We start from the raw sequence: 26,391 nt of genomic DNA on the forward strand, positions 1-26,391 counted from the left end.
GAAGCCCCCCCCAGACCCTGCGCCCCCAGCCGGCGCTTCCTCAGCACAGCTGGAGCCCGGGAGGGGAAGTGCCCAGCCGGGGGCGCAGGGTCTGGAGGCTGCCCAGCAAACCCGTGAAGCCGGTAGTGCTCAGGCTTCGGGCAGCCCCCATGCCTCCGGACCCTGCGCCGCCGGAGCAGAGCAGCTGGAGCCCGGGAAGGGAAGTGCCCGGCCAGCGGCTCGGGGTCCGGAGGCATGGGGGCTGCCCGAAGCCGGTAGCGCTGGCTCGGGCAGCTTGGCTCTTAAACAGAGCCAAAGAGTCAGGGGAGGATCAAAGCAGCTGGAGCCCGGGAGGGGAAGTGCCCAGCCGGGGGCGCAGGGTCTGGAGGCTGCCCGGCAAACCATGAAGCCGGTAGCGCTCGGGCTTCGGGCAGCCCCTATGCCTCCGGACCCTGCGCCCCCGGCCGGGCACTTCCCCTCCCAGGCTCCAGCTGCTGTGCTCCTCCCCCGACTCTTCGGCTCTGTTTAAGAGACGAGCTGCCCGAGCGCTCCGGCTTCAGGCAGCCCCCATGCCTCCAGACCCCAGCCGCCGGCCGGGCACTTCTCCTCGACGGCTCCAGCTGCTCTGCTCCTCCCCGGACTCTTCGGCTCTGTTTAAGAACCAAGCTGCCCGAGCCAGCGCTACGGGCTTCGGGCAGCCCCCGTGCCTCCGGACCCCAGCCGCCGGAGCAGAGCAGCTGGAGCCGGGGAGAAGTGCCCAGCCGGTGGCTGGGGTCCGGAGGCAAGGGGGGCTGCCCGAAGCCGGTAGCGCTGGCTCGGGCAGCTTGGCTCTTAAACAGAGCCGAAGTCTGAGTCCGGGGAGGAGCAGAGCAGCCGCTGGAGAGGAAGTGCCCGGCCGGTATTTTTCCCGGACATGTTCGGCTTTTTGGCAATTCCCCCCGGACAGACGTTTGATTGCCGAAAAGCCAGACATGTCCAGGAAAAACCGGACGTATGGTAACCCTACCTTTCATGCATCTCAGGTTGGCCATGCAAAAACAAAGACCTCCAAAATCACTAAACACTTTTCAAAATCTCAGCCAAAATTTTTAGCAGCCTGTGCTAAAGGAGTCTGAACACCTTCCCCAGAAATAACTAAAAATACAATATGCAATTGCCCAAGTAATTCAAAACAAAATACCAATCCAAAATATCAAATCAAACTCCTCCTTTGCTATGGAGGGTACCTGTATAGTGTGGTTCTCCTGCAAATGTGTGGGAATCAGAGTGGGTAAAAAAATCAGTGATTATTTTAAAATTAAAAACTGTATTTTTTATTTAAACCAATTTTTTATTTTGTTATTTAAATTATAATATGTTTTTCTTTTTAAAAATAAGGCTGTTTAAAATTAAATCTGAATTTGATAGACAATATGTTACAGCCTAAACTAATTACAATTTAGTTCCAAATGTGAATCATGTTTTGATAAGAGACGTTTATGTATCCAAAACATTTAAGGTTTGGTTTAATAAAGATTTTATATACTGTTTTGTGTGTTTAAGTAAATTCCAGTTACCATCCTAATGCAGCTTGATATAAATCATGAGCAAAAAGTTAATTATCTAGTAAATAAGCAAAATATCTTTCACCAATTTCTAATATATTAAAATGTCCAATTAATAAGACTCTGGAAATATTAAGCTGTATAATTTCTTATTAAATATATATAGTGATAGTTTACCCTTCTAGGTAGCAAAAAGAGCAGCATGGGGCCCCAGAGGTGTAGTGAATAGGCCCACCAGTGTTCACTAGCCCATGCCGCTAGCTGCTGGGTTGGTAGTGAAGACCACAGTGGTTTCAGTGGTGGATAGGAGTGTTATGTTCTACAACGGTGTAGCAAGCATGTGGTGGATTAGCCACTGGGCCAATGGGGCCCATGCCCAGGGGCCCTGACCTATTGGGGGCCCCCCAGAAAAATGGGCACCCTGCACCCTGACCCACTCTGCTGGGCCAAGGGGGGGCAAGGCAAGCCCTCATGCCCCAGCCCCATTTCCCTGGCAGGAGTGCAGGGGAGGGGGCGGAGGGGGCTGCTGGCAGAAGGGGGGTGGAGGGGCCTCCACTTGCTCTGGCCCAGGGCCCCACAAACCCCTAATCCACCTCTGAGCAAGTGGATGCAGGCATAGCAGTTGTCTGCTACTACAGAAAGCACATGGAATGATTCCGCATCAACAGCTATAGACTACACCCTAGCTCCTGCCAATTGTCTTGTGAATGCATGCCACCGGAGCATAGGTGAATGGGTGAGAGAGCGTGGATGGGGCAACACAAGCCATTACCATTAAAACCAATTATTGCGTGTGTTCTGATGACACAGGAAAATCTTACAATCATGGGTGAGTGGTGAAGCAATAGGCGTGACCAAGATGGCAGCTGTAGTCGCAGATTTGCATGTAGGCGGCTCACAACACCAGTTATTATAGCTTTGTGGAATATTAGAATTTTAAGCGACAGCCCTACCACCACCTGACCTGAGAGAGGCACAGCACTTGTTACAAGAGAACTCGTCAGGTATAGGGCTGACATTGCTACACTCAGTGAAACCAGACTTATTGTGAAGGGCAGTTCACAGAGATTGGTCCAGGGTACATGTTTTTCTGGCAAGGTCACCCATCTTCAGAGCCACGACAGTTGGGTGTTGGCTCTGCTTTAACAACTCCATTGTTTCCAAGCTTGAAAGTCTACCTCAAGGCGTAAGTGATCAACTAGTTTATGGTTCTACAATTGCCATTGAAACATATGTGGCAGGTTACCATCATCAGTGCTTTTGTCTGACCATGACAAATGCTAACGATGAAAAAAAAAAGTTCTGTAGTGACTTAGACAAACTTATCATGTCTACATCATCATCAGATAAACTGATTATCATGGTGGACTTTAATGCAAGGGTTGGAAGTAATGCAGTAATCTGGCGGCTTGCCATTGGACAGCATGGGATTGGGAGAGAGAATAGCAATGGAACTCTGCTACTTAGTGAGGTGTAGCAGTGCCTTCTCCCGGCCCCTCCACAAACTCAGTCGGAGACTGCTCCAAAGTAAATGCACCAGTGGTCATTTATTGTTCGTGCCTGTCCCCACCACCTACTATTTACATATCTTACAGACCAACACCCTGGGAGACCGCTAGCTTCTCCTGCCAGCAGGGATCTAGAGCTCCTTGCTCCTCCCTTTCCTGTCTCTCCCCCTTTGCTTCCTCCCAGCCAGCTTTATATAGCAGGCTGGCCACTCAGGCCCGCAGGTGCATCCCCTCAGGTGATTAGGGCGTGGCCTTGCCGGCCACTCCTAATTAATCCCCCTTTTAAGCGGAGCTGGGCTAACAGGGGCCTGGCTTGGATCTCCTAGCCAGCACCCTGTTACATGAGTACATCAAACAGCAATTAGCAATCACAAATACCTCTTTCCGCCTCCCAGACAAAAAGAAAACATCATGGATGCACCTACTATCCAAACAGTGGCATCTTATCGACTATGTCATCATCCGCTGGCGAGATCTACAAGATGTACAAGTCACTGCAGCCATGCACAGGAAGACTGCTGGAGAGGCCATTGCATGATTCACTCCAAAATGTTATTAGTAATTTGACCAGTGCGTTGCAAGTCATCATTTAAACTAGTCAGGTGGCTCAACTTAAAGTGAATACAAGATGAAGCTACACAAGCACAGCTTTGTTATAATGTTACTTTGTGTGACCCTGCTGGCTTGTCTACTAGTGCTAATGTAAACAGTGAGTGGGCAACTTTTTGTGACTCTGTATATTAACCTGCTCTCACCATCTTGGGTATCGCAAAATGATGTAATCAAGATTGGTTTGATGAGAATGATCCAGAAATTCAACAGCTACCTCACTAATAAAACAAGAGGCATTGTCAAATTCTTATATCTTATGTCCCAGTAGGCACAGTTGTAACATACAGGAAACTGTGTCATGACCTACAATCTAAGCTTAGAGACATTCAGGATCAATGGTGGAATGCCAAGGCAGATGAAATCCAGGGGTATGATGACTGTCATGAGACCAAAGGCTTCTATGCTGCTTTGAAAGACATATATGGTCCTATACATACCACTACAGTACCTTTGAAGCGTGCTGATCACCTAAACCTGATCACTGACAAAGGAGAAGTCCTTTGGACGTGACAACAGCATTTCAGTGATATTTTGAACACAACGTCCAACACCACAGATGAGGCACTAATAAGAGTAATGGATCAGCCACCAGGTAACAACAACATGGACGCAGCCCCATCCATTGTCACAAAGAACTGCAGAGCTTCCAGATCTGATGACATTCCTGCAGAAATATTCAAGTATGGACACAAGATCCTGCTAAGGTGACTGCATGGACTCCTCAATATATGGAGTTCTGAAGATGTACTGCAAGACTTCAAATACACCATCTTTGTCACCATATACACGAGGAAGGGTGAAAAGTCCAACTGTGGTAACTATTGCGGTATCTTGTTACATTGCTGGAAAGGTTCTGACCAGAATACTCTTTAATCATCTGCTACATAACATTGCTAATCATGTGCTATTGGAATCACAATGCAGTTTTAGACCAACATGAGAAACAGCAGATATGATATTTGTAGCGTATCAGATGCAGGAAAAATACAGAGAATAGCAACAGGACCTTTGCACTGTCTTTATGGACCTGGCTAAAGCATTTGACATGGTCAGTAGACCTGGGATTTGGCAATTATTACGTGACTTTGATTTTCCAGAACAATTCATCAACATTCTGAGGCTATTTCATGATGGATTGCGTGGACAAGTCTGCATAGATGATGTTCTGTCTGACCCATTTCCTATTGCTAATGGTATGAAGCAGGGCTGCGTAATTGATCCACTCTTGTTTAATCTCTGCTGTGCATCAGTGCCCACTGACGCTACAAGAGACCAAAATGTCGCTATCAGAACATGTTTCTGATCCGCTGAAAAATTATTTAATCTGAACCAGCTGTGATCTTCCATGAAGGTGTTTGAGGCAATTGTTCATGAGCTGCTGTATGATGATGGCTGTGCTTTAGAGGCACATACTCTAGAAAAGATACTGATTACAGACAGATTCAGAAAGATATGGAGTGACAATCAGTCTGAAAAAGACAGAGGTCATGTATCAACCTGCTTCAGGGAATTCCTACTGTCTTGGGGTGGCATGACCCTCACTGGTACTGCAGGGGTTAACACCTCTCTTTGGGCAGAGGAGGCCACACCCCTTCAGCCCTGCTGGGAATGCTTGGGCTGGAGACCAGGTATAAAAGGAAGCAGCCTAGCTCATTTAGGGCTGACAGCTGGAGAGAAAGGAGGTGAGCTGCAGGCTCCTGCAGAAGGACCACTGGCACTTCAGGACATGGAGGCCAGCTGGATGGTGATGACCCGAATCCCAGAGTCTGGGTGCCCCAGAAGAAGAATTGACTGTTGGAACCCCGAAGTGGCACACCGCAGAGAAATGAGTAAGAAGTGACTCAGGGAAACTTTGCGAGGAAACGGTTATAGAACTGGAGACTAGCTTGGCATGTTTGGGCAGGATCCCTGCCGAGCTGGTGGCAGGCAACCCCGGCACCACCATGGCCCTGGGTTGGGACCTGGTGGAGAGGAGAGCCCGGGTCCCACTACCCTAGTCCCTGCTGACCCTGGGGTGGCGGGCCACCTCAACAATCTTATTGACTCAGGACACTAGGCCACACAGCCCCGATAGAGTAGGCGGCTATATTGACTCCGGCCATAAAGCCACCCCACCCCGGAAGAAGCGCAGCCATGTTGACTTTGGCCATCAGGCCACACTACCCCCGAGACCCAGAGTGGTCATGCAGACTTGGCTGCAAGGCTATAGCAACCCTCAGTCCATCCCAAAATGGGACGGGGCACGCATGCCCCGCAACACCTACACAAAACCAAAAGACACCATCAGCAACACACAGCTGAATGCTGTTACAGATTCTGCTATATTGTCAAATTATGTTACCATAGACAAGGAGCTGACAAGTCATATAGACACAGCCAGTTCATAATTTGGCAGAGTATCAGGCAGAGTCTGGCAGCAACATGGTATTAAGCTTCAAACCAAGGTAAAAATCTATAAAGCAGTTGTGCTGTCCAACTTGTTGTATGCATATAAGACCTGGACCTACTACAGGCATCACATTAAGCTTCTAGATAAGTTCCATTTACGACATCTGCATGCCATGCTGAGCAACAAATGGCAAGATAAAGCTACCAATAATGAGGTTCTGGAATGTAGTCGCTCCACAGGGATTGAAGCTATGCTTATCGCATCACAATTACGCTGAACTGGTCATGTGTTGAGGATGGACAACACCAGAATGCCAAAGCAGTTGCTGTATGGCGAACTTAAAGTGGGCAACTGCATACAAGAGGGGCAGAAGAAATGCTTCACGGACACTGTGACAGGGTGTGACTCACCAGTGCAGTGCCTCCTAATGGCTATCGCAGGGATTAGCTCTGTTAGCCAGTGCGCCTTCTTCTGGTGATGTCTCACCGCTGTCACTTCTGTTCCTGGACCTGTGTCCATGATGGACAAGGACCCTGATGAACTCTTCAGGACACAGCTCTCCTGCTGTGCCACACTCTGTGCTCCCCTGTTCTGGGGGAATGTAACAGTCTGAAAATCCAGCCACTTCCTCAGTGGCGAGTGGGGGAGAAAGGGGAACTCGGACCCGCCCACTGCTCTGGGTCCCAGCCCAGGGACCCTGTAGATGGTAGCCACGTGCTGCGTACCCTCCAACCTGTCAGTACCTTTCCCTGGGGCACTTCCCTGCAGCTCTAGCACCTTCTTCACCATTTACCTCAGGCCTCAGCATGCCAGTCTTAGCAGCCAGCCAGGAGCTTGCTCTCACTCCCCGATCCTGCCCAGCACTGCTCTCTCTGAGGTGCTAGCATTCTTCCTCCTGCAAGGCAGCCAGTCCCCCGTCCTTGAGCTCCAGGGAGCAATTGAAGCTGCTCTGTTCTGCAACTCTCCTTGTATGGACCTGCCCAGCCCTGATTGGCTGCTCCTTGCAGCCCCTCTCCTATTGGCTGCTTTCTGCGCAGCCTCCCTAGGACTACATTAACCCCTTTCAGGCCAATGTGGGGCGAGTGCCCCGTCACAGACACACTGAAGCATAAATTGAAACAGTGCAACATTGACATTGATAACTGGGAGTTATCAACAACAGATAGATCACACTGTCCAGCAGCAGTCAACAATGGAGTTATCCAGTTTGAGATTAACCACCCCATGGACCTTGAGGCAAAGAGGCCAAGTCATAAACAGCAGCAGACTCAGCATGAACAAATTGTAATTTCTTCCTTGGCATTAAGCTACTTATGCACTTCATGCAGAAAGGATTGTCACTTGCATATTGGTCTTTTTAGCTCACAAGACGTAATACTGTCATCAGCATCATCTTCAGTCACAGAAGACAACAAAAAAGCAAAAAAGATGTACTAAGCCTAGTGTTAAGACTCTATTTAGTTGTAAATCAACATATTTCAGTGGTTGTATCTACCAATGAGAATGCACCTTTCTTTAGACAATAACTGAAGTACAAATGGGAAAGTCGATTAACATTTATTATTTAAATCGAGGCTTTCTACTTGGTGATTTTAAATCAATCCACGCTGTATGAAAAAGTGAGCTCTGCTCAGTCAGATTCAGTTGTCTTGTTTGGACATACAGTTTCAAGAATTTCCATGAAACTCATATTTATATAGGTTGGCGGGTTGTCATTTACAGTGAAGACTTGCAATGATCAGAATTTGTTGGCTGCTATACAGATGAATACTATAGCTGATTGAAAAAATTGTGACTAAACTTTTTTCTGTCAGAAAATGCTGTTTCTTCAACATTGAAATGTTTTATGGAAATGTATCAGTTTTGATTTAAAATTTCTCAATGGGATCTCTAGATGTTACCATAAAAGAAATAATAATTTCTAATCTAAACAAAAAGGAGAAGTTTTTTTTTAATTTGACAAAAATCCCAAAACTTCCAGCTCATCTTCAAAAAAGGCAAAAATCCAATTTGTTTTTCCTTTGCAGGTCACTTTTAAGGAACAATTTCGAACAACTAACAGTGCTTCTGTGTCACTTCTGGAATTAAATTATATTTTAAAAATGTGTATGTGTATGGTAATTGTTGAAAGTTCTTTGACATAAAATCAATATATCAAAATCTGGCATTCACAGGAAATTACTTTGACATATTCTAACCAAAAGCAAGGAACATAGTTAATAACTTACTGTTATATGTTTATTTGCTATAACAGGCAAAACCCCTGACATTTCATTCCAAAAGGCCTCTATCAAGGAGGAAAAATAAAAAACGTGAAGGTGTTTATAAATTGATGACTAATGAAAGAGTTCAGTATTATTTATGGATGGTACCACAGTTCATACTGTACATAACTGCTGGTATTTCATGTCTGGTCATGGTGTTATGGATGTCTTGAAACTTGTGTGATGGAGGCATCCAAAAAAGATCTGACCAGCTAGTCTGATACCTTGTGTCCCGTGTCTGACCATGACCAATGCTAGCTGCATCAGAACTCATGATTCACTTGTCTCTTTCAAGTAACACTGCGTTGTTAATTATGGTTTTGCAATTTGAACAATCTATAACAGTGGTGCCCAAACTTTTTCTGTCATGCCCCACCTTACCAGTAATATCTGTCTGTGCCCTCCCCCCCATTACTGCACAGCCAAGGCTTCCTCAGCAGAGGAGCTTGGGCTGAAGGCAGAGTTAGAGGCAGAACTGGGGATGGGGGAGCAGGTGTGGCTAGTGGCAGAGCTGGCCTGGGGGTGGAGAGGGAATGAGAGCAGAGCTGGGCTGGGGGCGGAGTTGGGCAGGGGGCGGGGTGGAGTGGAGCTGCAGTTGGGGTCGGAGCTGGGCTGGGGTCAAAGCAAGGTTGGGTGGAGCTCCCTCCCCACTCTCTGTGGGACTGGCCTGGACTCCGTCGCGTGTCCCCACCCCCGAATGTCTGGGGGGGTGCCCCCCCACAGTTTGGGGACCAGTGATCTATACTCAGTAGATATTAGAGATGGGTGCAAGACACTAAATTTGCATCCAGATTTCACATCCACTCATTTCAGGGGCTTGGGATTTTCAGTGATCTAGTAACATTTGCCTAAGAAAAGGACTAAAGGGGAAGGACTTTTGGAAGAAGTGAATTTTAAGGCAGTGAGTGTAAAGATGTGGTGGATTTGGTCAGAGAGTGGGTTCCAACTCTAGGGTCGACAAAGAAAAAAGCTCAGAGCTGAGAATGAAAAAAAGACATGTTCTGGCACCCAAGCATAGTCTAGATGAGTCCTCAGTGTTCTAAGCTACTTTGGATGCTCTTCCACCTTGTCCCAACCAAGATTTTTTAATTAATCTATCATTCGTGGCTGAAAAGTGGATGATATGGCTATCCATTTGTTTGGGAGTCATTCCTGAGTGTGGAGAATGTGCCCAACATGGGTAAATTATTTGCACTGAGCAGGTGTTCCTATTTATTTATAATTTTTATTGTTTTTTTTTCAAATACAACAAATATACCAAAGTACAAGATTCATCATAATACTTAATGTAAGTAAAGAGTGTTAGGATAAAGGGCGGGGAGGGGAAGTGATATATCTATCTGCAGGATCTGCGTTAATCATAGACCTCTAAAAAATTTAGCATCCAATATGAAATTTGTCCTTTGACCCACCTCATACCAAAATTCTTGATACAGGGACACGAAAGGCATTACATTTCCAACGGTGGCCAGTGTTTATGAGGCCCACTGAAGCCTGTCCCTTACATAAAATGTTATACCAAAATTTCCGAAATTCTTGGTGGTGAGACCACTACGTAGAATTTGGGAATTTTTTTTTAACAGTTTGATGAATTCATCACAGTTGTGATACTGGACTTCCGATGGGTCCTTAATCTTGAGGATTTTAATGTCTGGTGCTAGCATGATTCGGGTTCTTTTACCTATATATATAAAAGTGTCATTTATCTATATATAATTTCTGTCCACATGTCCCTCAACTTCACACTTAACCTTGACCAAACAAATTATAAACTTATAAACAAAGCAGCTTATAATTTTCAAAACAACAATGTTGCAGGATGAAACACTTTTCACTGGGCTTTTGTTGTGGATACAGAGCTGAGACTGACCTTGTCAGTGTCTTAAATGCTGTGCTCACTCTGTGTGCAAGCAGAGTAATGAGTGAACTGTTGCAGTTGGTAGATTCTTCTGCAGATTTTGATACTTTAGCTCAGTAGTATTAAATTACATTTTCTGGGGGTCCAGATAAGGCAATGTCCAAATCTTGCAGGGCCGAAAGGCACCCCAGGTGCTTGCTCTCTAGTGAAAGCACACCAATTATTCACCTAGCTAGCAGAGATTGGCAATTTATGCCATGTGTGCCAAAGATGGCACTTTGGCTGATTTTTGAATGGCATGCAGACTGCTAGTCCAATCAGGGACATGTTTGGGGATGCACTTCAGTTTATTTTCCTTCTGTTTACCATCATGCTATGTACAGGTAAAGTCTGTTTATCCAAATTCCAATTAATTTAAAATCCTCATTATCCGAATGAGCGGTATGTCCCCCATGCTCATTTGGGTAATCAGGATTTTCAGTCCCAAAGGTGGTAAGAGGGAGGGGACTAGCTGCAGGAGACAGGAGCCTCCTTAGTACTGCTTGAGGGGGAAGATGGGAGGAAGAGGGGAGCAGTGGGGGAACTGGGAGAGGGCTACGGTAGCAGGGGGTCACTCCCCACAGAGTCCATCCTGTTCCTGTCTCCTCCTGTCTGTACCCGGCTCCTGCTCCCAGCTGGAGTCTGCTGTAAGGACAGCCCTGCTAGTTGGCTCCAGCTCTGACCAAGAACGGCCCCACTACTCAGCTCTGGCTCTGCCCCGGGCTCCTGGCAACTCCAGCTCCTGGGTGCTCCGCTGCCCAGTTCCAGCTGCATCATCATCATGCTCTGACCCACATCTTAACGCCCCTCCCCATTCCACCTCCCCTACTCAAGCCAGCACCTGCCAGCTCAGAGGACACTCTGCTGTCAGGGCCTGGGACAGGGGCAGCTCCAGGCACCAGCGCAGCAAGCATGTGCCTGGGGCGGCAAGCCGCGGGGGGTGGCGTGCTGGTCTCTGGGAAGGCGGCAGTCAGGCGATTCGGCGGCGGGTAAGCCGAAGCTGTGGGACCGGCAGATCACCCGCAGAAATGCCACCGAATCCGCATGACCGCGGACCACCCACAGGCATGCTGCCGAGGGCTGCCTTACTGCCATGCTTGGGGCGGCAAAAAACATAGAGCCGCCCCTGGCCCAGGGAGGGAAAGGGGCCACCTGGCAAGTGCTGGAGCTGCCTTCAGTGAGGGCCTTCTGTTTGACCTGCTGGGTGTCAGCTGTTCCTTCCTGCTCCCTGCCGGGGGCGCCATTGTAAGGGTGGCCTCACTTCCTGGCTCCAGCTGGCCAGGAGCTCCTGGTGGCTCTGGCCCCTGTGCTCCCCTGCCACGCAGCCCTTTTCTCAGCCTGGCTGCAGAGCGTCCTCCGAGCCAGTAGGTGCCAGCCTGGGTGGGGACTGGGGGAAAGCACTCAGAGATGGGTCAACTTGGGGATGGTGCAGCTGAGACCAGCAGAGAGTGCGGAGGCTGGAGCCCAGGATGAGCCAGAGCTGGGTAATGGGGCCATCCTTATAGCAGAGCCCTTAGCAGGGAGCAGGATGGAACAGGTTGGTGGGCCAAACAGAAGGCCTGATGGACCAGATCTGGCCCTCTCTTGCATTTGTCCTTATTGCTCAGTTAAATAATAACAAATAATCACGAATCTCAACCTAAACATTTTCCTGAGCTTGGCTGTCTCAGGCACTGATATCCTTTGCTTCAAAGACACTCTGACTCCTCTTATGTCCTGGGTTGGAGTTAGTGGGACCCACCTTCCAACATGAGTTATTTGTTGAGTTATGAAGTTATTTGTCTTAGTGCAAGGTTCTAAAACCTGAGATTAGGGTGATTCTGCAGAAGAGGCCTGCTTTCCTGTGTAGTGTCATGATGTCACAGGCCTGTCATGGAATTTTGTGTAGTGTTCCTCAAGCCTGTTTTGGCTTTGGTTCTCTTATATTTATGTAAGGTTTCGGTCATCAATATTAAACAAAAGCAGTTATATATAGTATCATGATCATGGGCAGATGTTAGATACTGAAATGCAGTTGGGGTGACCAGATGTCCCGATTTTATAGGGACAGTACCAATATTCGAGGCTTTGTCTTATATAGGCGCCTATTACCCCCAGCCCCCGACCTGATTTTTCACACTTGCTTTCTGGTAACCTTGAATGCAGTCAAGGCTGATTTTTACCATCTTCAAAAATATTGTCAGATTGTAGCCCCCACCTGGGCTGAAAATTCATTATGCTTGCTACTGTACAGTTCTTGCACATGGTCTGGTGTTGTGGCACTCTGCCTTTGTGCAATTGAGGTTGGGCTACTTCAGTATGCTGTATCTTTGGCTACAGCATGGTTGGGAAGAAGCGAAGGTGATTCTGTTTATTGACTACTATGTACTTTACTCTGCATCTGTGATGGGATTTCAATTTAAGGGGTTAACTTTAACTTCTAATACCTGTAATAAATTGAGTCAGAATTATCTTACTGAGCTTCCAGCAGCCTATATAGTGTACCAACTCAGAATGGCGAAGGGTTTTATCTCCTGTTGCTTGCACTAATACAGGTAATTGGAGCTTTTGGTGCTCAAACTATGATTTGGACGGGTCTTATCTTTGCTTCTGCAGTCCTTCATCTCAGAAATGCTCTATGACAAATTCCAAGGAGTGCCACATATTTAACCTTTTTTGAATAGACACTTAATTTTAATTCTCTAAGGCCCTTTCTATGGCATGATGATGTTTCAGTGGTTTTATCTGTTTTTATCTTATGTTTTAATATGTTTGATGTGTCTTAACTTTATTGCTTTGTTTGGCGCCTGGAATTCTATGGCAGATAGGCATCAAATAAATAGAATTTATTATGGTGATGTTGAGTTCAAGTACTGGGGAGGACTGTGAGACAGCTTAGTACTGTAGCTATCATAATTTTAACTGATATAAAGCTTGACTAATTGTTGCATTATTAAGCCTTGAAGATTAAGCCGTATCTGCAGCGTGTATCTTAGCAATGTGCCAAAGAAGTCAAAATAAAGCCACTGTAGTGTAGAATTTCAGATGTAGTAAAATAAATGGTTAGTTTGTGTTTGCTTGAGGCTGAAAATGTGGCACCTAAATGCTAATTTAAAAGAAAAAAAAGTCAAATCTAAGCAACTGTTTTTTACTTCACTATTTTCTTCACGTGGTCTTGCCCATTTATTACACAACACTAGTCCACTGAGATGTTGTGGAGTGATTAGAGCAAGGGGCTGGGAGTCAGGATTCCTGTATTCTACCTGCAGCTCCCTTTTGGATCTCAGTCCAGTGTCCATACTGCTGCATGTAGGCACAGCAACCCACTAACACACACCACCCACTGAAGCTGTGTAACCTTGATCAAGGCAATTCACCTATTTGTGCCTCAAGGGATAGTAATCATTACCTCAGAGGTGAGTTGTGTTTAATTAACATTTGTATAGCATTTGACTGGCTGATTTCTGGAATCAGGTTCTTTGAAGAGTTGGGAATGATGTCCACTAGGAGTCTAGTCCTAATTCTGCAGCCTTTACCCACCTTAACTGACACTAAAGTAAAGTGGAATTTTACGTGAGGAAAGTACAGGAGATTATTAATGATGGATCATAGGTAGCCCCTGTGAATGGATGTAGCTAAATTTAGAACTATATAAAAATGAAATGCCATATGTCTAATGATGTACCAAATAATAAATGATCAAGGAATGCATATATTTTATGATTACTGTGTAATTTTCTTGTGTAGTGCTAGTCTGTAATGTAACTTTCTATAGAAGATACTGAACTATATTGGTTTTCTATATACTGTACATTTGATTTCTACAAATTCTTAGATTACAATTTGACTGCACAACAAAAGAGAATAGAAGTCCCTATTTACAAATTAGATGTAACCGCCTCCCTTTTATCCTTAAAAATACTATAACTTGGTATATATTACAATTTAGAGTTGCTTATATCTAGCTTGGCTTTAGAATTTCTGGTTTGATACCAGTTTTCCTGAATTATTTTAGAGTAATATGCAGAATCACATGAAATCTTTAAGTATATCATTTTTCTGTTTTTAGGTAAAATAAATGCATTTATACAATTTCTTGAAATCAGGCATGCAGCCACTTTTAAGAATAGATCAGAAATGGGGCTTTTTTTGCACCAAAGAATACTGTTTTCGTAAAAATCTTGTAGTATGATAATTAGACTGTGTCTGGGATTAAGGAATCCCTTTAAACTCCTTTGTCATCAAACTGATTACTGTCTGTGTGTTCTCTGTTTCTACAGTGCCTAGCATGTTACATGCCTGTGGCCGCTCGGCACTATAGAAATAGTAATAAAAACAACAAATATTATTTTATGTCAGTACTAGGGCTGTCAAGCGATTTAAAAAATTGCGCGATTAATCATGCTGTTAAGCAACAATAGAATACCATTTAGTTTAAATATTTTTTGATGTTTACTACATTTTCAAATATATTAATTTCAATTACAATGCTGAATACAAAGTGTACAGTGCTCACTTTATATTTATTTTGATTACAAATTTTTCCATTGTAAAAAAGAAAAAAAAGTATTTTTCAATTCACCGCATACAAGTACTGTAGTGCAATCTTTTTATCATGAAAATTGAACTTACAAATGTAGAATTATATACAAAAAAACCTGCGTTCAAAAATAAAACAATGTAAAACTTTAGAGCCTATAAGTCCACTCAGTCCTACTTCTTGGTCAACCAATCACTCAGACAAACAAGGTTGGTTACAATTTGCAGGAGATAATGCTGCCTGCTTCTTGTTTACAATGTCACCTGGAAGTGAGAACAGGAGTTCATATGGCACTGTTGTAGCTGGCGTTGCAAGATATTTACGTGCCAGATGCACTAACGATTCATATGTCCCTTCATGCTTCAAATACTATTCCAGAGGACGTGCTTCCATGCTGATGATGGGTTCTGCTTGATAACAATCCAAAGCAATGCGGACTGACGCATGTTCCTTTTCATCATCTGAGTCAGATGCCACCAGCAGAAGGTTGATTTTCTTTTTTGGTGTAGTTTCCGCATCAGAGTGTTGCTCTTTTAAGACTTCTAAAAGCATGCTCCACACCTCGTACCTCTCAGATTTTGGACGGCACTTTCGATTCTTAAACCTTGGGTCGAATGCTGTAGCTATTTTTAGATATCTCACATTTGTACCTTCTTTGTGTTTTGTCAAATCTGTTATGAAAGTGTTCTTAAAACAAACATGCTGGGTCATCATCTGAGACTGCTATAACATGAAATATATGCAGAATGCGGGTAAAACAGAGTAGGAGACATACAGTTCTCCCCCCAAGGAGTACAGTCACAAATGTAATTGACGCATTATTTTTTTAATGAGCATCATCAGCGTGGAAGCATGTCTTCTGGACTGGTGGCCAAAGCATGAAGGGGCATATGAATGTTTAGCTTATGTGGCATGTAAATGCTGGCTACAAAACCTTGTAGCGCCAGCTACAAAAGTGCCATGCGAATGGCTGTTCTCACTTTCAGGTGACATTGTGAATAAGAAGCAGGCAGTAGTATCTCCTGTCAATGTAAACAAACTTGTTTGTCTTTGCGATTGGCAGAATAAGAAGTAGGACTGAGTGGACTTGTAGGCACTAAAGTTTTACACTGTTTTGTTTTTGAGTGCAGTTATGTAACCAAAAAAAATCTGCATTTGTAAATTACACTTTTACAATAAGAGATTGCACTTCAGTACTTGTATCAGATGAATTGAAAAATTCTATTTCTTTTATCATTTTTATAGTACATATATTTGTAATTAAAAATAATAATATAAAGTGAGCACTGTGCACTTTGTATTCTGTGTTGTAATTGAAATCAATATTGAAAATGTAGAAAAACATCCAAAAATATGTAATAAATTTAAATTGGTATTCTATTGTTATAAGTGCAATTAATCGTAATTAATTTTTTTAATTGCGATTAATTTTTTTTAGTTAATTGCATGAGTTAACTGCGATTAATTGACAGCCCTAGTCAGTACCCATTTTCTTTTCTTTCTTTATGGTTCTTATACAAAGCCCATTGATGTCAATGCAGACTACCACAGGTTTAAAATATCATTAGTATTTACACAGCCAAAAAACAGAAGTGCAAACAGAAGACAGTTAACTACGTAAGTCCTATGAGTGTCTTCAGATTTTTGTTCATGAAGAAATTTGCAGTTATAGGGCATTTCTGCTATATAAAAGTATGATGTAAAACTACTATCTTCCTATGTTTCTCCATGTGTTTATTCAGAATCAGAACTGTTGGCATAAGCAACAGAAATAATTTTTTGCTACTTATAATTATTGCTGGTCAAAATTTGGAATTTCCTATCTGTGAGAAATTCTGACATTTAAAAGAAGGTTTTGTTTTGTTTCAGAATCAAACTAGCCATTTTGAAATTTCCAATATCAAAATATTCCTGCTTCTTATTCACAATGTCACCTGCAAGTGAGAACAGACATTCACATGGCACTTTTGTAGCCGGCGTTGCAAGGTTTTGTAGCCGGCGTTTACATGCCACATATGCTAAACATTCATATGCCCCTTCATGCTTCGGCCACCAGTCCAGAAGACATGCTTCCATGCTGATGATGCTCGTTAAAAAAATTTCCAATATCAAAATAGCCTCATTTAAGAAAAATCAAACAGTTTTGGTTTGATTTTCTTTTGAAATGATGCAATCAGCCGCCCCGACTTCCATGAAGACCCCAGGTTGCCCTGACTCCTCTCTCTGGCTTGGATTCTCAGTGCTTTCAGGATCTTTGTATGTCCTGCAGACCCCTGCTAGAGCCAAGGTGTCTAGGCTCCTGGCTTTGCAACTGGGAGCCTATAAGCCTTGGGGTCCCCAGCCTCAAGGTAGGCCACCTAGCGGGTATTCTCCAGAGCTGCGGAACCTGGAGTCTCCAGGTTCTCCAACAGCCCACCAGGCAAACTGTAGGAAACTAGGCAGATTTCTGACAGAAACTGTGTGGTAGGAAAAGTTCTGTTGGAATCTTTGCCTGTCTTTCAGTGAACATTTGCCAAAATTGAAACATTTCCATGAAACATTTAAGGTTTGATGAATTGGCATGTTCTGTTCAGAAACAGTTTCTTTGGAAAATTCCTGACCAGTGCTGCTTGCCACTTCTGTTATCCCTACAGAACAAAGACAGGTGGCATTCCTTCTTCAGTAAATCCAGTCGGACAGTTTATTATGTTCATATTTTAGGGCCACTCAGTAACATCTCTGCACACCCTTTGCTGGCTTTGGGTTTTGAACAGGTGTCACTGACAGCAAAGATTTGTGTGTAGAACCTTTATTACTAGTGACGATGCACAGGAAGGAAAGAACTCTGCTTGACTTTCAGCTCCAAGTTGAATTTGCAAGGCTGGAAGATAGGATAAAAAGTCTAGCTACTTGTCAACTGAGTACATTTGCCCTGAAAGTCAGTGAATAAATGTTACGTTTTTTTCTCCCTTTTTTTAATCAGCTCTGATCCAAAAACACACTGTACAAAATGTCCTACTGGAAGTCATGGAAAGACAATAAATATGGAACCACAATGTCATTTTTACAATCACTTTTCAGAGGAGAACTATACTTAGAATCTTAAGTAGTTATTCTTGCTATACATATCAGAACATTTTGTATTTGCTGTGTTTATGGATGAGAGTAGATAAAATGGAAGGGAAAAATGCAAGATTTATGTGGGGGCTAGAAAGGCCTTAGGGATGGATTTGGAGAAGGGTATACTTGCATGCAAACAATTATGTAGTTACTGAAACTCAAAGACTTATTTAAGGATCGATCATTTGGCTAACATCTGGAACCTGTAAGAAATTAAAAGCAGACATTGGTATGCAATATACTCTTCTCTCTGATCAAGCACATTAGATTAATATCACTTTGGGTTCTCTCTGGTTATCTTTCATGCCCACGCATATAATCACTCTTCTCTTCCGTAAAATATCTTTCACCTATTGCAGTTTATCACAATTAAGAGCCTAGTTTTGCAATGTGTAACCTAAATGGGCATTCCTATCCACATTTGGACATTTAAATCAGCATGATTGCTTGTGAATGCTCTTTCGACATGCCATAAGGCCAGTTTAGAGTTTGAGCCAGCATAAGATTTTCTAAAAATTATGATGATCATTTTCTAATACAAAAGGTATTGTTCCTAGCATGAGGCAATTCTATTTTGGACTTCAGTATGGTGGCTAAAGATGAATTAATCACTGGACTGTAATTTTACATTTAATACAGGCAAACAGAGGATAGTCCCATCCAATAATATATATGATTGGTGCTTCCAAAGGGCTACTCTCCCAAAGCTGAGGAAACTGATGAACAAAATGGACTTGGAAGAAAAATCTAGAAAGAAAAATGTGAATTAAAATTGGGAGTTCTTTAAAACTACTGTATTAGATGGCTAAAAAGCCGTAATTACAGTCAAGAAAGAGGATAACTGTGGGTTAAAGTCCATCCTGATTCAGTGGAGAAGTAAAGGCAGCAATTAACTACCATAACAAATGGAGAAAAGAGGAACCAGATAACAATCAATATATACTAGAAGTAATGACATGTAAAAAAATGATAAGGGAAGCTAAAGACATCAGGAAAAATTCATGACTAGCAGGGTTTGGACAACAAGAAGGAGTTTTCTAAAGTATATTTGGAACAAAAAAAATTCTAACAACTGTATAGGCTGATTACCAGATGAAGCTGGTAAAATAAGGAGGCAGAAAAGGCAGAAGTATTCAATAAATATTTCTACTCTATATTTGGACAGAAGCAGGATGATATATTATTTTCACAAGAGGATGAAGAAGTATTTTCCAGTCCATTAATAACTGAGGAGAAGATAAATGGCATCTACTAGGAGTAAATATTTTTGAATCAGTTGGCCCAGAAAATTTGCACTCAGGAATTCTAAAAGTGTTGGCTAAGGAGATGTCTGGCCTGCTGATGTTAGTTTTTAATAAATCTTGGAATACTGGGAAATTCCAGAAGACTGGAATCGTGATAAAGTTGTGCCAGTTATTTAAAAAGGCAAGCAGGATGAACCATATAACTGCAGGAGGTTAGTCTGACATCAATCCTGGGTAAAATAATGGAAAAGCTGATACAGGATTCAATTGATAAAGAATTAAAGGAATATAATTAATGCCAGTCAACATGGTTTTATGGAAATTAGGTCTTGTCAAACATACCTGATTTCATTCTTCAATGAGATTACAAATTTGGTTAATAAAGGTAATGGCATAGACGTAATATAATGTAAGGTGTCTGATTAAAAATTAGCACTATGCAGTATCAATAAAATACACATTAAATGGATTAAGAACTGGCTAACCAACAGATCTCAAAAAATAGTTGTCAATGGGGAATCATCACTGAATGTGGATATTTCTAGTGGGGTTCCACAGGAATCAGTACTATACATGATGCAATTCCATGTTTTTATCAATAATCTGGAAGTAAATATAAAATTATTGCTGATGACATTTGTGGATGACACAATGATTGGAGAGTGTTAAACAATGATGAACACAGACCAATCATAAAGTGTGGTAAGTTGGGTCCATTCAAACAAAATGCCTTTTAATACAACCAAATGCAATATCATACATCTAGGAAGAAGGAACGCAGGTCACCCACTATGAATGAGTGACTGTATCCTGGAAAGCAGTGACTCTGAAAAGGATTTGGGGTTATAGTGGATAAACAACTCAACATGAGCTCCCAGTATGATGCAGTGGCAAAAATCTTGGGTGTATAAATAGGGAAGTAATGAGTAAGAGTAGGGAGTTGATTTTTACCTTTGTATACAGTATTAGTGAGACCAATACTAGAATTCTGCATACAGTTCTGCTGTCCACATTTTTAAAAGTATGTTGATATTTTGGAAGGTTGCAGAAAAGAGCCACAAAAATGATTTGAGGGGCTGGAGAAAATGCCTTACAATGAGATATTTAAAGAGCTCAATCTGTTGAGCTTATTAAAAAGAAGCGTTATAGCTGAGTTGATTACAGTGTATAATTAGGGCCACGGAGGAGGACTCCATCCTCCTCCGTGTAGGGGCATGTTGGAATAGTACAGAGGCAGGGATGGGGCATGTTGGGAGCAAAAGATGACAGGACTGGAGCATGCCACACTCTGGCAAGCTCGGATGAGTGGAGCAGTGCTTAGGCATCTGTTCATTTAGCACAAGTTAGAGCAGCCCTGTAACTGCTATACCTTATACTGGGGCTGGTTCAGACCCCAGCCCAGCCCTAAGAGTTGGCAGAAAGGTGTCCTCATGCCAATTTCCTATCCCTCACACTTCCTTAAGATTTCACGCTCGGTGCACCTCAGAATGAGTTCTTTCTGTTCAAAAAAAGTGAGGGGAAAGTCATCAGAAAAATAGTGTCTAATTATTGTTTTTGAATAGTTTTCATTCAATAAATAAGTTTCATTATGTCTTTCCTCTTTTTCATCCAAATGTTCTTTTCAGAACGAAGTCAAAAGGACCAAGTTTGGGATGATAAATTGCTATGTGAATTTCTTTACATATCTAAACGGAGGCATTAGTATTACATGCAGAATAACAGAGAAGTAACTGTGCACGATGCATCTTGTCAGCTGTTATGGTGATATAATACAGGATAGGATTGTGAACAGAGGATGTCCTTTGGGAAATCATCCCAAATATCACTGTTGAATTTTGCAGTGAAGAAAAGTTTTGGATTGACCGGTCTGGAAATTTAGCATCCTTCTTTTCTCCATAGAGTAGATACAGTGCTAGAAGTGCCATTGCACATTTCCCTGCAAATACACCTCAATTCAGGGCTCAGAGGGAGAGTGTCATTTGTTCTCCATGCCCTTTCAGTGTTGGCCTCTGTGCTGAGACTGCCAATAAGTGTGCCAGTTGTTATTTGGGCATTTGTCCATGAGGAACTAAATTGACAGCACCATTTCATTTCACAGTGGCCACCAACCAATCATCAGAGTAATGACTGAACCGAGAGTAGAAGTGAAAGGCTCTGGTATTCCATTGCCAACTTCCGAAGTCATCCAGTTGCCTTAGAATGGTGACACTTCAGGTGCAAGTGTTTTGGAACCTCTCCCAACTCCCATTAAAATAAGTGGAAAACTCCCTTTGAGTTCAGTCATGGGTAATTGGACTCAGCCCTTAGTGAATTAATGTTGCATTCATGTGAATGACGTACCACTGGATTACGGGTGTGTTCTTTTAATGTGGAATTTGTTCAATAAACACAAATGTATTTTTAAAAGGTAAGCTTATTTTCAAATATAATATTTGTTGGATAACCATCACATAAACCAACACAAAATAGTCCAACGTAGCATTAAATGCTAGCACGTGTTATCAGTCATTCAGATAATTTCTCCCTATGTCCATTCTTTTACAGGACCAGCTGTCAGATATAGTGAATTCAGTGCATCAAAGCCCAAGCCTCCACCTCTTGTTGGACAGCACACGGTGGAGGTACTGAAGGGTGCACTGGGGTATGAGGACAATGCCATCGAGGAACTTCTCAGGACCGGTGCAGTCGTTCAGCATGAAGTCAAGTGAAGAGCTTCCACTCTAATCTGTCATGTTGAGTTTATGTTGCTTGTTCTTCTCTTGGATCCCTTCATGTCTCCCAAGGAAATTCAAAGGAGGAGACATCATTTAATTCTTAATTTTCTTCCTTGTGTTTGGAATGAATCTAACACTGACATATCAACTAAAGCAATCTAGTATTTACTGCATGAAAGAAATGTTTTTTGGGGGTAAATGTTCTGATTACAGAATCCTATGTGGCTAATCATTTCCTATATTTTTATCTGGGGAATGTAATTCTTATCTTAATCATGATAATTGCCCAAATGTTTGTCCCCTGAAAGACAGAGTCTGTGAAAAGAAGCAGATTCTTGAAACACTTGCATTCTGTGATCTCCATTTGCACATAAGCTAATTTGTAAAACAGTTTAGCATGAAATCAAAGTTGTGAGCAAATTGATGGCTCCGTGATTGATTTTAAACAGAATTCTGAGCACACGAGCTCTTTGTTAGTCTCTAATTTAAAACATCGTTGAAGTGCCTATTGTAAAACTAACTTCTATTCCCATGTTCAGTTGTGTAAATATTTGCTTTACATTACATAGTATTGCTATGGCAATCCTGGAGTGTGTAGCAGAAATAAACCTCAAGTGTTGCATTTTTCCAGTTACGTAAAGAGCATTTTCCAAACCCAGTTGAGAGTCAAAACATGAATGAATGTTACTGGTCTTTTGTGATTTTATTCAGCGAGGCTCTCGGTATTTTTAATTGGACATGGAGCCAAACCAGAACCACATATCTGAACACCATGTGCCAATGTTTGGAGGAAGTTTGGGTATGGCTCTGTGTGCTAGGGACTGCTCCACATGTCTTTAATGGCCATGACCTCAATTCCATTTTACTAGGAGGGAAATTTAGATTTGAATCCAAATTTTTGGCTCAGGCCTATGTCTATAGTTAAAACAGAGCCAGATTCTACCAGCCTTGGTCAAATTCAGTGCAGTAGATCTACTCAAGGAGTAAAGTATTACTATTATGAATAAGGGTGAAAGAATCTGGCCCATAATAAATACCAAGCAAGAGATTAAATAAAAGCCACTTCTTCTATACAAACCGATTTGGCAGTTCTTCAGCCACAGAAGAAATGCCATGCCTCAGTATCCAAGCATATAATTTACAACTAAAGAAAACTCTGCAAGGGAAGGTTCTAAACTTTGTTGTGTGCATCAATGGAGTGAGGCAATGCCATTTTATTTTTAGAACTAAATAAAACTAACTGAAACTGACATTCGGCAAATAATGTCCATATTTCCCCCGATGTATCGGAAACAGGCCTGGCATTATAACTAGCCTGTCACTTTGTTTCCACTTTAACAAACAACATCCTCTGTATTACATTTGAACTTCACAACTGTATATTACCTTCTGGGAACAAAAAACGTTATTATGTAACCAAGTTGAAATGCACATTGCGGTTGCTCGTTTTTGAAGCTCTGTGTTTTTGGTTCATTTGCTTGCTTGTTTTGTGTGTTTTGTTGTGTTCTCTTTTTCAGATCTTCTCCTAATCATTATTTTTTTTTGTATTACATTCCTGGGACAAGACCTAACACTCTGCTCATGTGTTAAAGGCATAAGGAGATTCTAGACTAGTGACTTTCTAAATAAATATAGAAATAAGTGTGCATTGAGAGCCAAGTGAACAGGGAGACCATAGGGATAGAACTAGGATCTGGGGAAAGGGTTGCTAGGCATTACCATGTAATCCACCTTTAATTCAAGAGGATCAGCCAGTTTACTAAGAGGAAACACTGGTTTGAAGTGAGCTTCAGATAAAATGGATGATCTAGTACTAAACTGAGTTTTGTTTATTGCTGCAAACTATTTCACACTATCAAATCATGTTTACAAATAAATGTGTTGTTTTCACTTATTGAGGCCCATTCTTTTTCCTTTTTCTACGAACTGAATACATAAATAAGATACCATAAAATCACACTCAGTTTAGTTCAAGGCTTTCTAAAGGATCTTTTTCAGAGGTGTTCCAAGCTATGGAAAGAATTAAGTGCTAGATTCTCAGTTAGAGCAAATTGGTGTAGCTCCATTGACATTAACAGTATAATGCTGATTTACACCAGCTTAGGATCTGGCCCATTAATTTCAATGTATTTGTTCCAATGTGCCCACACAGTTGCTCCCCTCTTAAGTGTTTTCCCCACCAATATTTTGACATTCAGATACCAGAGGAGATAACCCGAGGCATGATTTTGCCTCACTTACCGTAGTCAGTGCAACAAGGACAGTGCTAATCCTGTTACTGCTTCTTATTGTGAGAGAAGTCACAGGAGGTTCTGTAAATAAATAGACTGCAACTATCTTTCTACACTTTTGAAGACTGGAAAACTTGATGTGGCTAAAAGTCTTTAAGTAGTTGGAAGTCTAGGAGCCTACAAAGCTCCCATAAACCTGAGAGGTCTACTCCTACAACCCTTGTGCTCACACTTGCAGGATCTGCCCCAGGGTTTTATGTTGTCTGAAGTCCCATCAGACAATTGCCTTGATATTGCCCAAGCAGTCACTGGAGTAGCAACATTTTCTTTTAAAAGACCCCGAACATACACAAAGATTATTTATGAAAACACACTGCACCCTTCCCAGCAATCCTCAAATATATGCACCTCTGAGTAGAAATCAACGGATGCATAGTTTTAAACAGCTCTCCTTTGTCCTGCAAAAGTAGAAATCAATTACATTGAGATTTAATAAAACTAGATCCCTGCTATTTTGAACACAGGTAAGTAGTTAGTCATGACTGTATACAGCGCCTTCTGACAAGGCTGCTGCTGCTTTTATTTCTCTCCACTTACATTGGAAAGGAACCTGCTGCTGCCATGGATTGTGTGTGGTATTGGCTTTAAGCTGATTAACCTTCTGCATGATTGTTTTGCAGAAAAGCAGGCAGACCTACCTAGTAATGAGTCAAAAACTTAGCTCAGATACAGCTATTCACTACTGCCAGGTGTGACTGCTGTTAATTTAAGCACTGAAGTAAGTAAGTGCTGCAATGGGACTTTTGCCTAAGTATGACCTTCAGGCCTGGGCCTTTTGTGAGTAGTGACCAGGAGGACCAAATGTGACCCAGTTATCCTTACTTAATGTCTGACCTATGTTCAGATCCCATTTGAGCCTAAAAATCACATGGAAACTTCATAGATTCCTGAAGGGACCATTGTCATTATCTAGTCTGACCTTCCACCTAACAAAGGCCATAGGATTTTCCTGAATTAAGTCCCGCTTCAAGTCCAATAGCTAGAGCAAACTTGAACTTGCGCAAAACTTGATGTACCCGCTGGTATCCCCTACTTATGTTGGGATGTGAACATTTTTTTTTCACTAATGGTGAATAAAATCAGCAAAAATACACCGAGGAAAAGTATGTTTTCCTAATTTTTCATGTAACCAGGGGAAAAGTCAGCATCTCCCCTTCTGTCTTTTGTGCAAAACATTTTGCCCACCCTCTTGTTCCCCTGTGCTAACCTCACCCTCCTGTAAGCCAAGCCAGGCAATGCAATGCAAAGCATGCAGTGTGTGAGGGAGTTCTCATTAAGTCATTGTGCTGCTCTGCCACTCCTAATACGATGTAGATCCCCAGTTTGTTCAACCAAAGGAGGAAAGGGAGCCTGACAGCTTCACAAATAAAATGGTCATGATTATTATTTTAAAATTATCTCAATGACAAGATGCAGCGAATTCTCTAACCTCCATGACATTACAGCAATGTATTAAAAATGTATTTATGTGCCAAAAGATGGAAGAAAGGTAAAGTACTTTCAAACTTCAGGAATTCTGTAACTATAGCTCACATTCCATGTGAGTGACATTAAACAGTGCCGTTACTAGGTGGTATAGACCTCCCCCTCTCCCCACCCCGAGTAGTTCCTGCAGGATCAAGTATCCTTCCTACATAGAGGTTGCGTGCTATTGACCAAGCAGATAAAAATACACTGGTAAATGGTGATGTAGTCACCTTTTTAAAGCTGACAACCAATCAATTCAATTATTGTATAAGTCTGTTTTGACTGGTGTTGGGGTTAGATGTGTAAGGAAAGTGCCTGGGATCACATAGGCCAAGGAACTATTGCAACAAGAGCTCTTCTTGGCAATGGCTGTTTCAAGCTTTGAAAGGGGGGGGCAATGGTTCAGGTGGGGCCAAATTGTTAGTTTTTATTTTGCTTTATTCTCTAGGGTTATAAATAAAACATATTAAAACATAGTATAGATTGTTTGAGGAGTTGTGTGCTAAATTGTCATCCTTAAAAGGCTCTTGTGATGATCTGATCTACAGTGAAAAGAGAGAGTGTAAGATAGGACTATCTGCAGCTCATCAAAGGGAGATAGCATCATGGGAAATGTAGTCCAAACAAAGGAGAAATGAGAGCATGAGACACCCAAACTACAAGTCACATGCGGCGTAAGCAGCAGCATTTCTGAATTGAAGTTTTCAGCTGCAAAATTTCAGTTTCAGATTTTTTTTTGCAGAAAAGTAAATAATAAATATTATTCAATGGAAATAAAACCCACTGTCTGACCACCTATGCTGCTGAGTAATTCTGCTGACTCACTGTGTCCCCTCAAAGATATAAGAAAGGCAGGTATGACCC

At 42.4% G+C, this 26,391-nt stretch overlaps 1 protein-coding gene across 9 annotated transcripts in view; it reads left to right on the forward strand.

Annotated features, from left to right (window-relative positions):
• SUGCT (succinyl-CoA:glutarate-CoA transferase) overlaps window positions 1–23,663 on the forward strand; it is a 488,382-nt gene extending 464,719 nt beyond the window's left edge. For 8 of the 9 annotated variants that reach the window (XR_010598405.1, XM_065583830.1, XM_005287335.5 and 5 more), the window contains one exon: window positions 21,600–23,663. Coding sequence is in view for 7 of the 9 variants with exons in the window: in XM_065583830.1 (XP_065439902.1) it covers window positions 21,600–21,763 (164 nt within the window). In the remaining 2 variants the exon portion in view is untranslated. The remainder of the gene's footprint in view (window positions 1–21,599) is intronic. The other variant, XR_010598406.1, reaches the window with a different exon arrangement.
• Window positions 23,664–26,391: the final 2,728 nt, after the last annotated feature.

Source organism: Chrysemys picta, chromosome 2 (assembly GCF_011386835.1).
Source record: "Chrysemys picta bellii isolate R12L10 chromosome 2, ASM1138683v2, whole genome shotgun sequence".
NCBI classification, from domain to species: Eukaryota; Metazoa; Chordata; order Testudines; family Emydidae; genus Chrysemys; species Chrysemys picta.